Below are 17,485 nucleotides of genomic sequence, written 5' to 3'. Positions count from 1 at the left end.
TTTTTTTAATTCAAAATTTACACGATGAACTCACAGCGTTAAATATGAAGCATGTAAACCAGTGAGGGTGGTTCATCTTTGTAAGTTACCTGCTCTCGTTTGAGTTTCTCTCTCTTGCGGATGAGCTCCACTAGAAGTCTGGCTTTTTCAAGGTCGTGGCGAAGCTTCTGCCAATATCTCAGTGCGTCTCTTGCTGCAGAAATCTTCTCATCCACTTCAGGCTATAAAGTACAATTCATTTTAAAGCTTCTACAAACTATAGTTAAACATATTAAACATCAAAACATATTTAAAGGCAAACAATGATTTTAGAAAAACAGCTACAGAGTGTTAAGGCTTCATTTCTGTGCTCTTACCTGTTCAGTATTCCTTTGGGACTGGATGTTAGAGTGCAAACGCCGAACCAGCGGCACACCGTTCCTCGACTGTCGCTTTAATAACCAGTATTTATAAAGCCTCTGCATGAACTGATTTTTCTTCTGCAGAATAATTCCTTTACAGATGATATTCAGCCTATATAACAGAAGGAAATGCAGTATTATGTTACTATCAATATGGCAAACATCAATTCAGGCTTCTCACTGTAGAACGTGTGAATTATGGTTATTTGAAATATCAACTAGATCAAAAAATCTCCAACAATTTGCTGCTTTTGATAAACTTTGTTTTATCAGATGTTCAAGCTAACTGCAGAAGACAATCTTATTTTGGGGAAAAAAGGAAAAAAAACAACAACAAAAAAAACAAACAACCTAACCTGCTCGTGGGTATCTGAGGCACTGTCACTTGTGGTGATGCTGTGTGTTGGGATGTTGAGTCTGAATTCTTTTTCCCCTTCTTTTTATCTGTCTTGGCATCATCGTCAGACTTTCTGCCTTTTTTCGGTGTTGTCGGACCCTCAGTGTAGGCACTCCGTCCTCTGCTCGCCCTCCCTCTGCTGCCCACCACTCGTCCCTCACTCTCATCATCTGACCCAGTCTCTTGTCCTGGCGGAGAATGGGCCTCACAGAAAGCAGTCTTCTTAACCGAGAACATAGTCCCGTTAATGTTTGTTTCTCGCACAGGTTCTATCTTCATAAAGAGCCCAGCACGCTGAGCGCATGTAACATGAAATGCAGTGTAACAGTTGGCTTTATGACACTGAATAGATGCACCACGACCCTTCTGCTTACACAGGCAGCAAGTCAGTTTCCATCGTGCTGGGGGAATGTTATTAACTCCTTCCACTGGTTCCAGAAATACTGTGTTAGCAAAGCAGACCTCGGGGATCCATATAGCACAGACTACATGTGCCCAGCGGCCATCACTCGTTTGCTTGAATGCGCCGCCACGGTTTGGACACAGAACACAGTCAACAGGTTTCTGAGGGGACTGAAGGCAGCAGCGGCATAGCCACTGACCCTCAGGGATGTAGGGCACTCCGTAACATTCCTGGTGCACAGCCAGGTTGCAGGAGTCACAGAAGAGGATGACGTTGCTGTTGAGGCACTCGTCATCCAGGCACACGCAGCAGAAGGCATCATCATCAATAGTGCTTTGAGAAGGCGCTCGGCTTCGGGCTTCCAGATATGCCTCCTCCTCCAATCGGTCCACCAGCCGCTCAAACGTTTCTGCTGAGACAGTTGAGCAACCCTCTGATGTCCGATCAGCGTTGACCATCTCCAGCCAGGCAGTGTCCTCTTCGTCCATGTCATATTCTGCCTCAGTTTCCTCCTCAGCTGAGGTTTCAATATAACGATAATATGCTGCTGGCAGAGGAGGGGCCTCAACTGGCGTAAAGGTTTCCAGCACTCGAAACTTAGGTTCAGGAAGGGTCATGTGATGATACTGTGATTTGTTTAGCTTTTCCGGTGATGGCGGATGAGAATTGGGGCAACTGTTCTTGGAGGATGGTGGCGACTTATTAGAGGAACATTTGGGGTCTTTCCTGCGGCTTCGTGGTGTGACAGGTTTGCGGGCTGTTTGGGCACTGCTGGTGGGAGGCGATGACTGCTCACTGTTCTCCTTGTTGCTGTTACACTCACTAATGTCCTGAGCCATCATCTCATCTTCAGTAATGACTTCCAAAGGCTCCAGAATAGAAATTCGGTGAAGCCTACCTTCTAGTTCCACTTCAACCACCTTCTGGGCCTGGGCATATGTCAACGTTTCTCTGCTTGGAGAAGCTTTTAGGCTGTAGGGGGATGGTGATCGTTGACGGGCCCCCCCACGCCCGCCAAATGTCCCATTTGACTTTCTCACATCTCCACCTCCTCCGGCCACTTGGCCTTTTCGACGTGGCTTCCTCATAGGCCACCAATCACACTTTTCCTCCTGTTGGTTAGAAAAGGAAATAAAATAAAAATATTAATAATATAATAAACATAAAAACAAATTTCTATTAGCATTTAGGGATGCAACATTCAAATACGACACCAGCGTTCTCACTCAGAAGAAATATATATCATAAGCTCAATTCCCAATGCCAATCCCAATCATAACATTTCTTATTATTATGAGTCTATGCTGTACTAGCTGTCATTACCCATTTATTTTCTACCTATACTTATGTTCTGCTGTCTCAATACTTCACTAATGCCCAAGTGGCTAAAGTTCTTTCCATATTAACTCATTGAAATAGTCCTTCGACGTACATTACATAATACTGTGGTGATATTAGGCTGTAGCACCTGTGGTAAAAACAGTCTGTCATATCTAAACTCAAAACTCTTAGTCACCTACAAAAGCTAACAAAAGCTAACAGAACAAACCACTGTAATGACTACGTTAGCTGCCGAGCAGCAGACTTTACTGCCAAAAACACATGGCCAGTAAAATCTTGTGTAGATTATTCTCGACTATATGTTAATAACTGCTGGCATCTGCTATCACGGCTTGACCCAACACAGCGGTCAAATCCAATCAGCTTTCGGGAAAGCTTAAATGATCCGACTCAGAGCCAATCAGATTCAAGGATCCTAGAGCCTCAACAGAGCGGTGTCCTTATTTCAGGAGTAAAAATGTCAGCCATATTTACAGTTTTAAAAACACTGTCCAAAGATTTTCTACTGTTTAATTTTTAACAGTTGTTGATTTTGTACGATTGATGCAGTGGGTTTCATTTCATCGTGTCGGTATAAGAACAACAGTGTAACGGCACTAACATGAAAGTGCCGAGAGTCTATAAGCAGGCTAGCCTGCTAACTTTATAAGCTGGGTAGTACTAACGTTAGCTTGTCTGATATTTTTAAACATTGACAAGGTGCATGACACAAAAAATCCTTACTAGCTAAAACTTTTAAGCCTGTCAATGATCACAAAAGGGTAGTAAAATGGCAAATGTATGCCATCTTACCAATTATGGCAACTGACTGACAGGAGTAACTCGACAGCCCCGGTGGGTTGAAGCCGCTTTTGCTGTAATGGTTGCCTAGCCAGGCGGCTTACTTGCTATACTCTCCAAGCTAATAGCTACCGTTAGCAATCCACAGTTTGCTGGTATAGCCGGTATATTTCGCTATTTTTCAGCGCTTCCGTTTCTTCACAGCACGGCACTTGGAAGGCACGCAGTCAATCCCAACGGCTCACTGAGAACAAAAGTAATATATCTACATTAAAATATGAGAAAGCCCTACTGTCGGCCCAATTTTAAGAGAAGGAGGAATACTAGCCTCCTTCGGCTAGTTGGCTAGCAATTTGGAGCCCAGAGTAAGCTAAACCGACATCACCCAACATAATAAGACTTCCGGTTAGATTTCAAAATAATGTCCAAGATTGAACGAGTGCATTTTCTTCTGCCACAAACACGACTCTGAATAACACCTACTTATGTCATCTACCCTTTTCCCCATCTAACATGTCCTTTTAAGAGTATTTCACTGCATTGCAATCTAAGGAAAAATAGTAGTATCTGGGGTTGGGATACTCTTTCTCATGCTTGTACTTACAATGCTTATTGCTTTATTTATGTGTTATCTGATTTAGATGTACCACATGCCATTTGTAGAGCTTGTCTGATATAAAAGTCGGAATATCGCATTCCAACGCGATTACATTCATTTATTTTGAGAGAGAACTGTCTCACTTCCTTTTTCGAGCAACCTGTGGGCTACCTTGACAACAGTCAAACGAGACAAGTTTAGCCATCCCCCCTGACGTCACTAGACCACGATTTTCGCGCGCGAGATCACAGGGTCAGTGAAAAGTGTAGTTTTTCATTTAAACCCGAGTATCAACAATATTTGGACGATTTACTAACGTACATGTGTCCAGTCACTTTGGATATACAAAGCATGTGCACAGAGGTGCACCATCATTAATTACTGTCAAGAACGTGTATTAAAATACATATTTATCTTGCATTGTGAAACAATATTCATAATACATGAATACACATACAGTCTCTTAATGTACCAACCCTGTCCAGTGTATATTCAAGCAATGTCACAGATGATTCAACTCAGCTGCCTCCTGTGCAAATGAGAAAGGCCACATCATGTTGAATTTTTTAATTGGAAAACAACATTGCAGTAAATCTTACAAGAAACCTTGTAGCATTTAGTTACAATAAATCCACACCAAAATCCACTGACAGGAAATGTGTAACACTATGAACAAGCTACATTTAGGAAACAGTTGCACATTACGTAAAAAAAGGGGATGATACAGTTTTACTCTTTTGAACACTGATTCAGGATATTAACTAATAATAATAATGGATTGGATTTATATAGCGCTTTATATTTATATAACTGAGTAAAAGATATATGATGAATCCAGGCTTAGAATATACAAGGGCACAATTGGTTGTATGCTTGTTGTTTGGGGCATCAGTAATTACATGACATTCATCAGATCATGGAGACATGGTCAGAGTGTTTTTCCTCTTGGAGTCCCGCCGTGGGAATGGCACAAAGCTTTTCACCTCCCTGAAACACAATCCTGTGTAAAAATAGAAAAATAAAAAGAGGGAACGGGGTGTCAACTTAAATCAAGTACATTATTTAAAATATATGATGGCATTATGTTCATTTATTAATATTAATCTTTTTATCTTTATTATCACCGCGTATAGTTAGAAAACAAAAAAAACCCCAATCCATAATGTATACATATATTTATTATTATTATTCTTTGCAAGCCATGTATTCATTGTATAAGACAAAAACCAACAACAGGCACTATTTTGCCAGGCACTATATTCCTGTGGCCCCCAAGAGCCACTGCATTAAAAATTGGTTAGCAAAAATGAGTTACAAACAAAAACACATACGTAACATAGACGTAATATCACCATTCGTTTTGAGATCAGCACACGGATTTGTAAAGATTTGAGTGTTATGAAAATAATTCCCAAAAGTTTTATATAGATGTTGATAATCCTGGTACCCAAGGCAGTCTACACAGTAAGTTTCATTCAGATTGTTTAACACATGTAGGAGGAGTTAGGGAGAAGACATAGAGACATGATTATCATAGTAAGATTTCCACTTACGCTTCCATTCATCTAGGGACAATGTGTCGTTGTCATGACTGTCATCATATGGCAGTGGTTTGGGGAAATCATCGGGGTCCCGCAAGTTGTCAAAATATGGGTGCTCTAGAGCTAGTTCCGCTGTGGGCCTCTCATCTCCATCCAGAACAAGCATCTTCTCCAGCAGATCAACGCCTACAAAAGGTCAGCAGTGTGGAATAATGCACCAGTTTACTACGATACAAAAACCATGAAACTGAGAAAGTGAGGGAATATTTATCACTTAGCAGGCCAGAAAATGGAAAAGCTTTCATTAACAGGGTATCATGAATGACTTTTCGAATTATAGCCATACAAAGAAGAAAAACACCAAAGAAAGAAACAAAAAGTGTGATTTAAAAAAAGAATAAAAATGTGGGGAAAAAAAGGTGCATCTCACCATGTGCACTAGCTCTGGGAAACAACATTGAGAAGTCTTTTCGGGGATATCGAGGAAGGCCCTTGACATAATTTCTGGCCTGTTTTAAGATATCAAACACAAATACCCAGACACAGAATATTTTTTATTCAATCTTTAAGTATGGCAACAATGATTTAGTTTAACTGTGATTACAAAATGAAATAATAAAAAAGGTCTTCATTTATCAAAGACAGGCTGATTGTTTCATGTTGTTATTTTGTAAAACTGAATAGTTTGTTATTCACCTTGCAAAAATGAAATAAATCCAAAGATAGAACTATATTTGATTTCATACTCATATACAGCTACATAGTCCTTGTGCAAATATGACTTCCAAAGATGGAACTGTATATTCAATTCGTCACTTGTGCATGTGAGCCATCTTGTTAGCATTGTGCTGAAACAAGTCTAAGGCCATTTATAAAATCCTATAGAGTTGCAAAACAGGACTTTCCAAAAGCCTTAACTTCCTTCCTATTAATGCATCCTACTACAGGCTTTTATTAATGCCCTGACTGTTCCTCTAGTGCCACCCTCAGGACAATTTCTAGATTTTAACTACTCACATCTGGTAAAGAAAAAAAGGACATGAGAGTCTGGCAAAATTTCCCGTATGTCACTGTAGGTTGCAGTATGCTGTACATTTCTACCTCAGAGGGCTGTCGGTGGAACTTTCACTTTGTATGCTAATTTCACAGGTTTCAGTTTAGGATCTAGTGCACCACAGCTCAAATGCTTTCTGAGATATGATGCTTTTTTAATGCTCACTCTGAGAGAAATCACTTATAAAAAAATGTTTAACATTAAAGGCAATGGACATTTGTAAAAATTTTCTGTGCAGATAGTACTCCTAGTGCATAACTGCATATTTATGACTGTTCTTCCTACCTCTGGAGTGTCCAGCTTTTGGATGAACTCTGGCCCGGGCACACCAGTTACTTTCATGATCTGAGTCAGCTGGTCCATGTCTTATAGCAAACAGATTAGAATCAAGGATTTTTACTCTTACATTCGTGGTTCAGTGAGCAGAACATAGAGATATGAAGCAGGCATGCAAAACAGAATAATAAAGGAAAAAGACATCACAGAAAGACCTGTGATGTCTTTATTTCCTAGCAGAGCTATAAATCAGTTCGCTGCATCAGAAGCAAAATAAGAACATAAAAGAGAAATATAACAAACGCAGGAGCATTTATAACAAGGTAGGGGGAAAAAAATTGACTCGGGAAATATGCCGCTTTTGCTCTGTATTAATATACTGTAACTGCCTCTTGTGCTTGATTTTGTGTCTTTATAGAGCTTGTCATCAAGCACCTTTCCATCTCCTATATTATTACAGTGGTTTAATAAAGCGATATTATAGCTTTAAAGGGATTTCACAAAGTGTGCTTGATACCTTTCTCTTTGCATACTGACATTCATTATTCAACTTATTATTTATCACACAGGCTGGTAAAGTTTAGTAAATGGACCAAGCTGAAGAAAAGATACAATCTTTTCCTTTGAAGAGGGTCTTTCCATTGATCATTTCTGCCATTATGCAGCCCACAGACCAGATGTCCACTACAAGAAACACCAAAGGAAAGTAACATTAGTGAGAAATCATGAAGAATACATAACACCAAGAGGGTTATAAGTTTAGCTGAGTGCAGCAGGAATGAGGAAGGTGGCATTTATATGCCAGAGCACAGTTCCTATTCACAGCAGAGAGCTGAATATGTTGTGTGCTTTGAAAGGGGGAATATTCAGTGAGTAATACTATCCTAAACTTGTCAGAGCTGCTTTCGCAGCTACACTCCACTCTGTGGATGCTATGTACAAAATGAAAAACCACTATCTCCTAAAGGAACATAAATCCTGGGTTTGCAGTGACAGTTCTGTCATTGAGTCTCAGCACTGTCAGACCATCTGTGTCAACAGATTAAGAGGAGAAAAAAAACCCCAAACATTTCTTTTCTCAAGATGACATCCATGCAACTTCAAATATTTGTCAGGAACTAGGAACAGGATTACAAAAGTTGCTGACCCTTGAAGAACCATACATGCAACAATGAAAGCTGGAGTGTCGAGACGTTTTCACGTAACAAACAACAAATGGTCACAGCACCAAGAGGCCAACTCTAGACGACAGAGAGAACGGTGGGAAAGAATATGTAACAGCTACAATTGTCTTGCCAGTCTGAGTGTAGTGCATCCAGTTCAGAATGACCTCAGGCGCCCGGTACCAACGGGTCACCACGTAGCCTGTCATTTCAGCATCAGTACTGCGAGCCAGCCCAAAGTCCAGGATCTGTATCAGCAGCAATGAAACGGATGACAATCTCAAACATGTACTTAGTGTCTCACAGGCTGTTTACTTTTAATGAAACACATAAAATATTGCATACATATATATGGCAATCTCATATAAACAATAACAAATGATTCTATCGTTTCAGGATTATTTCGAGTAGGTTTGCACAACTGTATGTAAATGAACTTCTTCTTCTACCTCCTGTATATTGTTAATTACATCGACTGCTGAGTCCTACTGTGTCTGCTGCCGGTGCTGCCCTATCATCTCACCGCTTCTCATATGCAGTAATGCAGAAAGTACATACCTTTAGTTCACAGTCTTGATTAACAGCCAAGTTTCCAGGCTTAAGATCCTGTTAGAGAAAATGAGTCGAATGACGGTTACTTAGTCCAAATGGTAATTAAGAAGAAATTACAGTGATTGGACCACAGGCGCTTACTAGAGCCAGTAAGAGCTTTAGTGCACGTGCTTCCTGTGGTCTCACATGGCTCAGCTGAACTCAAACACAAGAATGTTGTGGGGACTTAAAACAAGGACTTCAATATCGTGACTCAACTACAAGATGACTATAAGACACACTGCCTCAACTCTGCAGTTAGTGCTGCAACATAAGGTGTGAGAAGTGTATCACTGTCAGTAGGTGTTGATAAAAATTTATCTGCTTTAAGCGTTATAGGAGTAACAGCAGGGTAACACTTCACAGTGTAGTGATTTGCACATTTGTCTAACAAGCCAAAGATCCCTGGTTTGAACTCAGGAGTGGACACACATCCCTCTGGGGCTGTGTCACGAAGAACATAAAAATCTGCCGCACCAAACATGGGGAGCTACTTACTGTAGCAACCCAGTCTGAATAAGGAAGCCAAAAGTGGCTCTTACTTTACCGACAGGTCTTTGACGTCTTGGAACTGGAGTTAAAGGGTGTGACCTAACAGCTCCAGACATGCACACGCATTAGAGGAGTTAAGTCATCCTACTTGTTTGGGCACGCTTTCATCTGACTGCTTAACAAATGAATTACAAAATATATTTCCAAAGAACATGAGGAATACCAAATCTGCAATCTGAGTCACAACATTGTGCGGTACAAAATCCTGCACAGATTACAGTCTGAGTCTGAGGAAATCAGGTCGGAGAAGTGAGTCACTTCCTCCGACCTGAGGAAGTCGCCTATTTCTCGCTACAGATTATTGATCGGAAATTTTTCATTTTTTTATTTTGTGCAGTGCTTTGTTTATTGTGTTACACTGGTGAAGCACATTGTGATACAGATTTTTAAAAGTGCTATATAGATAAAGTTATCATTATTATTATTGATAATAACCTGAAAAAGTCAACTTATCATAAAACAGGAAAAAAGGTACTCCCAAAACAGCTCAGCTTCCTGTAATGGGACAATGAGTTGTACTTACCCTGTGGATAATCCCAGCCTTATGAATGTACTGCAAAGGAATAAACAGAGCAGGAACACTTTAGTTTACGTTGTCAGTTTTTACCAGGCCTAGTTAGGCTAAATTCAAAGTAAAGTTTTATTAGAGGAGTTTGATGAATAACTGTTTGGCCACACAGCAAATACCTTTTAAATAATAACTAGGCTTGTTAATAATTATATCCATTGCATTGTGTGTTTCATTGACTCATTTAAAGCAAAAAAGGCTAACTCTCCTGTAATTTCTCTGTAAGTTATGTGCTACATGATACATACAGTCATGTAAATCCTAATCATGAAATATTTATGATAATTATTAATAATCTGTTATTATATCTTTTATTATTAATAAATAGCAAAACATGTGATTGCAGTCTTTCAGCTTTAATCCAAAGGGTTTGAAAGAAGTGTTGCATTAACTGTTTAGGAATTAAAGCATTGTTTATACACAGTCCTCCATATTCTGAGGCTCAAACCAAATTGACAGTTGAATCATAAGCAACTTTATCCCAGGTGAGGCTTGAAATAACATGTGACATTGATTTAGTTGAATTTGTATTTCACAGCTTTTCACTCTCATTTTAAACACGATAGCCCAAGTGACAGAGGCCAACATGAGGCTGAAAACAGCTTCACAACATTGAGCCAAGTCAAGAAAACTTGTGAGAAATCAGCTGTATCATTTTTTAAAAGTGGATAATCAAGAAAATCCCTCATGATTGGAAATACAGAGATTTTGCAACAAATTGTACGCCACTAGACTTAAGAACATGTGTGTCAGGTTAGACTTTGCCAGAAAACATCTAGAGCCTGTAAAAATTCTGGACAAACATTTTTTGGGTCAGAATGACACACCTATCAGGACAGATTCCACTCATACATTTCTGTATTGTATACACTACAGTTCTCTAAGATACTGGAAAAACTCTTCATAAAAAGATTTGACAGTTTTGTGGAAAAATATGAATTAATGACAGATAGTCAATATGGGTTCAGAAGCAACCGATCAACAGCTTTGGCACTGATAGATTTAATGGAAAAGATAACGGAATGTATGGATAATAAGAGGCATTTGATACTGTTAATCATGAAATTCTATTAAAAAAAACTGGAAAAGTACAGGTTTAGGGGAGTGGTTTTGGACTGGTTAAAAAGCTATGTAGGGAATAGGCAACAATATGTACAAATAAATGAATATAAATCTAATTTGATGGATATAGCTTGTGGAGTACCTCAAGGTTCAGTACTGGGTCCAAAAATGTTTATTATGTACTTAAATGATATCTGCAGAGTATCGGAGATTTTAAAGTTTGTAATATTTGCAGATGACACAAATATACTGTGTTCAGGTGTGGAATTGCCACAGGTTTTGGAGATGATCACACAGGAATTAACGATATTAAAGAAGTGGTTTGATATAAATAAATTATCATTGAATCTAGATAAATCCAAATTTATGTTGTTTGGAAACCAAAAGAAAAACATCAAAGTAGAAATATGTGTTGACAATGTATATTTAGAAAGATTAAATGAAATAAAATTTCTTGGGGTGATCATTGACCACAAGCTCTGTTGGAAGCCACACATTACTTATGTTCGGGGGAAATTGGCATGGGGCATTGCCGTCCTGGGGAAAGCAAAGCATATGTTGGATCAAAAAGCACTGCACATTTTATACTGTGCTTTACTACTGCCATATATGAGCTACTGTGTAGAGGTCTGGGGAAACACATACAAAAGTAACACACAAACAATAACTATAATACAGAAAAGGGCCATTAGATTAATAAATAATGTGGGGTACAGGGACCATACAAATGCACTCTTTGTCAAAATGCAAGCTATTAAATTCCAAGACTTGGTGAAGCTTAAAACAGCGCAAATAATGTATAAAGTAAGAAATAAATTGCTTCCAAAAGAAATCTGCAAATTGTTCATAGAAAGAGAAGGTGGGTATAACTTAAGAGGGAAATGGAATTTAAAAATACAAAGTGCTAGAACAACTTTAAGAACTATGTCTATCTCAATTGCAGGAGTTAAATTATGGAACAGTCTAACAGAAGAAATAAAAGACAGTAAAAACATAAAACAGTTTAAAGTAAAATATAAAAACCTAATTTTAAATAAGTATAAGAATGAAGAAAACGGGGTTAACCCAGGACGGTAATGTTGCTGGTAAATGGTGTTGTGGTTGTTTTTTAGTTTTTTAGTTTTGGTTTGTTTGTTTTTCCATAACTTGTGTATCTGCAAATATACACATTCTGTATTTTTCATATGAAAGAAACTATACTGTGGTGGGGCTTGCTAATTTTCTTGTTTTTGATTTATGTATGTTTTGTTTTGTTTTGCTTTACTTTTGTTTCACATGTTGTCTGTTTAATTTAAGACTAAAATAAAAAAAATTAAAAAAAATTAAATGAATGAGAGGTAAAACTTGAGGGGGTAGGGACAAATAAGTAAATACTTCTGCCTACTCCTTTTCAAACAATAATGGAATGATATTTTGTAATGATTGTGAAGGCACATGTTTGAAATGTTTGAAATAAAAATGAACTGAACTGAATTATTAATGCCATTTCCACTTTTGCACAATCCCAATCTTTTGTCATTTAACTTTGCTTTATCTTAACTTTTTATTTCCCTTTTTTAAATTACTGTTGTAAATATATATTTTTGGCACTACCTCAAATTATAGGGTATTCACTCTGGGCCTGTGGTACTTTTATTTTTAACAATGTTGTTTTTTTTAATTGTAGAATATAATATTTTTAGTCTTCATCCTGCAGCTGTATCATAGCAATTTCCCTTGTGAAATTGACAGAGTATGCATCAATCTGTCTGTCCTTCTGTCTGTCTGCCACTGAAACTGGACCATTAGTGATTATTGATGATGTGGCTGTTTATAGAAACAACAGGATGAATTCTGAAGTGTACAGGGCTATGTTCTCTGCTCTGATTCAGCCAAACTCTGCTGAACTAATCAGACAAATGGGAGTTTCTTAAGGCAAAGAATGTAGACATCTAACTCAGTCACCTAATATCAACCCAACACAGCAGGCTTTTTTTAAAGTTATTGAATATAAATAGGAAGACCCCATAAACCAATTAGCAACTGAAGATGAAGGTGAGGTGGTGGTGCCATAGTGGTGTTGTACATAGGCTAACTACAAAAAAACGCGTCTTTGTCCAGTAAATTTTGGAACAACATATACAACAGTATTATTCTGACATGACTCTGTTAAACAGTTACATTGGAATATAAATATAGTTCATTTCTGAAGTTTGGTAGAGATCATCTTTGGCTCACCCTGAGTCCACAAAGCATCTGGTAGACAAGAAACTGGACTTTGTCTTCTGAGAGTTGACCCCGCACCTTTGACAGGTCAGTAAACATGTAAGGCATTACCAGGTAGCTGGGGGGGGGGGGAAAAGAGGAAGAGAGGTGCAGTGAGACAACCCTGAGGCAGAGAGTAAAGTAATTACCTCAGCCTAACAGTCCAAACATGATATACGACACTGCCTTAGCAAGTCATCCTACTCTTAACTTCCACACCCTGTCTGTGCTGTAATCTGTCCTGTCTCCCTTTGACCAAGGAGCTTGGTGGACTTGCGTATGTTTACATAACTTCCAAATAAAATATTCTTCCACCTTTTTTAGAGTCTCCTCATGTGATGCAGCAGCAGCTTAAATCTTAGCTGTGCATGTGAGAAAGCAAATGTCTCCATTAAAATTAAACTACCATAACAATTATAGGTTGTTCATTTCTTGGTAAATGAGCAAACTTACAAATTCAGCAGGGAATCAAATGATTATTACCCCCCACTGAATAATACATGACAATTAAAGGACAATATGTCCTCTTTAAGGTAGACAGAAAGTGTGCTTTCAGTGTGGGAAAGGCTCTTTCACAGGCATGCTCACATGTTTCCTGGAAAGTGAAAGAAAAATTAAGTTGTCATATTTTTCTTTAACGTTACAAGTAGATGTCGCAACATGTCTCACAGAGTAATCTTATATGATCCTGACTATAAAATCTTTCCCTAATCACTCTAAACTAGAAAAACCCCACAGATTTTTTCTGCAAGTACTGCATTCCTCCAAGAGTTTTAGTGTCGAGTGCTTAAAGAGAAAAAACAGATCTCTGACAGCATGTGCACCATGTTAATGTGGCGACTGTGGCAGGAGGCAGAGTAGAGCATCCACCAATTAGAAGGTTGGTGTTTTGATTCCCGCCTTCTCCAGTCTGTATGTTGATGTATCCTTGGGCAAGATACTGAACCCCCAATTACCCCTGATGGAGCCACTGCAATTTGAGTGTGTGCGGAAATGTTAGAAAAGAGCTTAGGGATATGACTGGTATCAAACAGCTCCATCCAAGGAGAAATACCGCCATCAACTTCCGTCTCTATGTGGGACCAGATGGGTTTAACTGGTGCAGTAGGTAACCAAGCTCTAAGTTGTTTCACGTTCATCACCCAATATTACCATTGGAAATTAGGCAATGAAAAACCTCCTTGTTTTGCACTCGCTTGAAGTTTCTTAATACTTAAACGATGCAGTGAGCTACCCCAAAGAAACTGCCAGATCAAAAAGTCTAGATCTTTGAAATACTTATCTGGAATGTGTAATGGAATATTAGATAAAATATAAAATATCATGGGTGCAGTTATCATCTTAATACAACTAATTTGGTAGGGTAAGGAGATTTGGTATCTCACCAAAACTGTCCATACTTGGTATAACCACAGAACTTTCTGATGGAGATTTTCGCAGTTATACAAAAAGATGGATTATTTTGGCTCTTACTACGGCCAAACGGGTCCTGCTAAGGCATTGGCGGAAAAAGAACCCCCCCTCCCTATGAAGAGTGGCTAATGACAATGGCTAAGTTGGCGTCTTACGAAAAAGTGACTTATGGTTTATTAGACAAATTGCATCAATATGATTGTATTTGGTCCCCCTTTACAAGCTGGCTTTCTGTAACTTGAAGAACAGAGGAGTAATGACAGAGTGGTGGTGTGGGGATTGGTGTGTGAAGAAAGAATAGGATAACTTCCCTTTGTTTTGGTTTTTGTTTTCCCTTTGTTTCTATTTATTTATGTATTTATCCTTAAGTTCTGTTATTGAAGTTTAAAATGAAATAAATAAAAATTGTTGATGATAAAAAAGAAAAGAGCTCAGGGATAGAAAAAAGTGCTTTTATAAATGTGTGTGTGTGTGTGTGTGTGTGTGTGTGTGTGTGTGTGTGTGTGTGTGTGTGTGTGTGAGACTGAGGCTTTAGTAGTAAAAAGTGCTTTGAATTCTTAATTAGACTAGAAAAGTGCTGTATAAGCACCAGTCCATTTGAACCTGCAGATCATTTAAAGTGTTGTCTGCCTTTCCCCGAGCGGTTTGCTAATAAGATGAAGAATACTCACAAGTCCTGGAAGTCATCCAGGCTTAGGGCAGGTGTAAACACATCGATAAGTCCTATCACCTAGTTGGAATGAAAGAAGCAGGTGACAAATACTAAAACATACAAGCAATGGCTCATTTACAGAATATTACTGCATCACAGTGCTGTTACAATGCAAAAAACACAACTTCCTAAAAGCGACTGAGTATGCATAGTGTATAGTCTACTCACATTTTCATGTTTCATGTGTTTGAGCAGTCGGAGCTCTCGGTAGGCCCTCTTAGCAAAGATCTCTGACTGGAAAGGCCTGTGGAGCTTTTTAATGGCCACCTTTTCTTTATTCTTCTCATTTAGTGCTGAGCTGTTGGGAATGATAATGTAACAAGTCATTAGCTGGCTGCTGTTGCTTGGACCTTTTAGTCTCACTATAATGTTCACCATTTGAAAACGACTGAATAGTCTATTTTTGGGGTTTCAGTCACACTTAGAGGCTGTGCATGAAACACAAAGCAAAAGCATAGATGATGTGAGATAGAGATACTGTATGTGGGACTCGTTCTCTAAATGTGTGGTGGTCTGTGGTTTACAGAGTTATCAATATGTGAATGTTTGGCAGCTCTTGACGTGCATGTTTACAGGGCACCAAATCGTAGGAGGACAGGCTTGTTAGGCTATTTGGAGCCGCATCCACCAACACACACTGCACACTTCACTGTGTGCTGTGAACAACACTGATGCAGTAATGTCAAATATTGCAGCCGGCTTTACATGAAACAGCTAATGCATGCCAAGCAAATAGCTACAATAAAAAAAAATAAAAAAAAACACGAAACTGCAGGCTGTGCTTCTGTTTGTTATTTCCTTTCCCTCCTCCATTTACAGGTAGGTTCAGATAATGTTCACGGTGTTCATGAGATGCTGCTTCTTTTAAAGGTCGACCAGTCTGAGCTTTTTAACAGATCATAACTCCCACACTATTATGCTTAAAGCCTAGTCAGCATGCCTGAACACTGCTGCTGTGACAACAGGAGCTTTGAGGTCAGTAAAGAGTTTTTTCGCCGTTTATCTAGGTTCTCAAAATTTTACCTACTAAGCTTTATCCGTTAATTCAGTTCATTTCAATTGTATGTATATAGTGCCAAATCACAACAACTGTCACCTCAAGGCCCTTTAAATTTAGTCTAATTTAAACTAAGTGCTGTCATAATTTATGAGTTTATATTTTTAGTCAAAATAAGTTAGAACAACTGTGTGGTAAAGTTCATTAGGAAGGCACATTTGACAGTGAAGAAAATCAGTGATTTCAACAATAATGTAAGGGTTAATGTACACAATAATGGATAAAAGGCAAAAGGCTGGCTTTTTTCTTCAAATATATTGACCTTTGGTTATTCTTAAGAGCACTTACGTGACAGCAATATGAAACGTAGCAATGGCCTTGTGTGTTTGACAGCTGCCACTGTTCCAGCATTTGCCATTTTATCCCTCATGACATATTAATATAATAATAGGCTTTAGAGCTTTCTGAATAGCTCTTCTCAAATGGTTCTTTACAGTTATTAACATTTTATGAAGGCAGCTACATGACTAAACTTGAAGCATTCTAACTGTGCAAACAGAAATTATTTTAGAAACCCTAATCAGGGATTGTATGTATCCAGTTAGCCAAATAAAAACCAGGGAGGTTGTAAAAATGCAATGATAAGTGATGTTGGCTGTATCTAGTTTCCTTAATGGTTTGACACCCGATCCCCCATTTTTATGTAAGCCTGAAAAAATAATTTTATTGCTAAAAAAAAATCAACAACAACAAAAAAAGAACCCAAAACAAAAAAAGAGAAAACATTTAAATTGCTGCACGTTTTTACGTAAACAGTTATTCTGGTGTTTAACTGTGTCCTGTATGTAACTGTATTATGCCATGAAAATGGAAAGTGGCCATCTTTAATACAGACTTTCAATCATAACTCCTACTCCTACTGCAGGTAAACATAAGACTGTAAGGTCCACATAACGGGCTGTGTGGTCGTCGTGCTATAATATGACACTAGGTGCTTACTTGCTACATGAGTTGACTGATTGTGCGACCACTCTATGTTAGACTGTACAGGATATAACGCAGGCCCACTACACACTGTGTGCAGCCAGTGTAGCTAACGTGAATGAGCCCCAAATGCGACACACACTTCTTGCAGTGCACAGTAAATGATAAATCACTCACCATACCGAGCCGTAAGCCCCGGTCCCTATCTGTTTCAGGTGCGTGTATTTCTCCTGGACTTCCCACACCGTGCTGTTAATTTCCTCACGGGTGAAATGTGCCCGAGTCTCCATGATGAAGAGGAGCAAGCGAAGCTACAAAAAACTTCTCCCTCCTCCCGTATGCCTGTCACTTGCTCAGAAGGTAAAGCAAAACACTCACTGTTCAAGTACCAGCTATTACGCCTCACAT

At 38.7% G+C, this 17,485-nt stretch overlaps 2 protein-coding genes across 5 annotated transcripts in view; both read right to left on the bottom strand.

The window, feature by feature from the left end:
* Positions 1 to 4,533, bottom strand: part of brpf3b (bromodomain and PHD finger containing, 3b) — an 11,704-nt gene extending 7,171 nt beyond the window's left edge. The window contains exons 1-4 of one of the 3 annotated variants that reach the window (XM_086278551.1): positions 4,397 to 4,533; positions 758 to 2,313; positions 357 to 513; positions 90 to 221 (exon numbers count right to left, since the gene is read on the bottom strand). In XM_086278551.1, coding sequence (XP_086134677.1) covers positions 90 to 221; positions 357 to 513; positions 758 to 2,289 — 1,821 coding nt within the window. In that variant the 5' untranslated portion in view covers positions 2,290 to 2,313; positions 4,397 to 4,533. Of the gene's footprint in view, positions 1 to 89; positions 222 to 356; positions 514 to 757; positions 2,314 to 3,334; positions 3,848 to 4,396 lie in introns of those variants that run through there. The other 2 variants (XM_086278550.1, XM_086278549.1) reach the window with 2 other exon arrangements.
* Positions 4,473 to 17,485, bottom strand: mapk13 (mitogen-activated protein kinase 13). Of its 2 annotated transcripts, XM_086278557.1 has the most exons (12): positions 17,255 to 17,484; positions 15,265 to 15,394; positions 15,056 to 15,114; positions 12,945 to 13,050; positions 9,621 to 9,650; positions 8,513 to 8,560; positions 8,088 to 8,202; positions 7,404 to 7,475; positions 6,801 to 6,880; positions 5,892 to 5,970; positions 5,474 to 5,647; positions 4,473 to 4,920 (listed from the first exon to the last, which is right to left on the bottom strand). In XM_086278557.1, the coding sequence occupies exons 1-12, from the start codon at positions 17,365 to 17,367 to the stop codon at positions 4,835 to 4,837; spliced, it is 1,092 nt and encodes a 363-aa protein (XP_086134683.1). In that variant the 5' UTR covers positions 17,368 to 17,484; the 3' UTR covers positions 4,473 to 4,834. The 2 variants fall into 2 exon arrangements, with proteins under 2 accessions (XP_086134683.1, XP_086134684.1); XM_086278558.1 differs by lacking the exon at positions 7,404 to 7,475 and having other exon boundaries at positions 17,255 to 17,485.

Source organism: Aulonocara sp. 'chitande type north' Nkhata Bay, linkage group LG20 (genome assembly GCF_057382095.1).
Source record: "Aulonocara sp. 'chitande type north' Nkhata Bay isolate Kocher_YH1m ecotype deep benthic linkage group LG20, A_spYH_male_GT1.1, whole genome shotgun sequence".
Taxonomy (NCBI): Eukaryota; Metazoa; Chordata; class Actinopteri; order Cichliformes; family Cichlidae; genus Aulonocara; species Aulonocara sp. 'chitande type north' Nkhata Bay.
The sequence above is the reverse complement of the archived record's forward strand: the minus strand, read 5'-3'. Positions and strand labels throughout refer to the sequence as shown.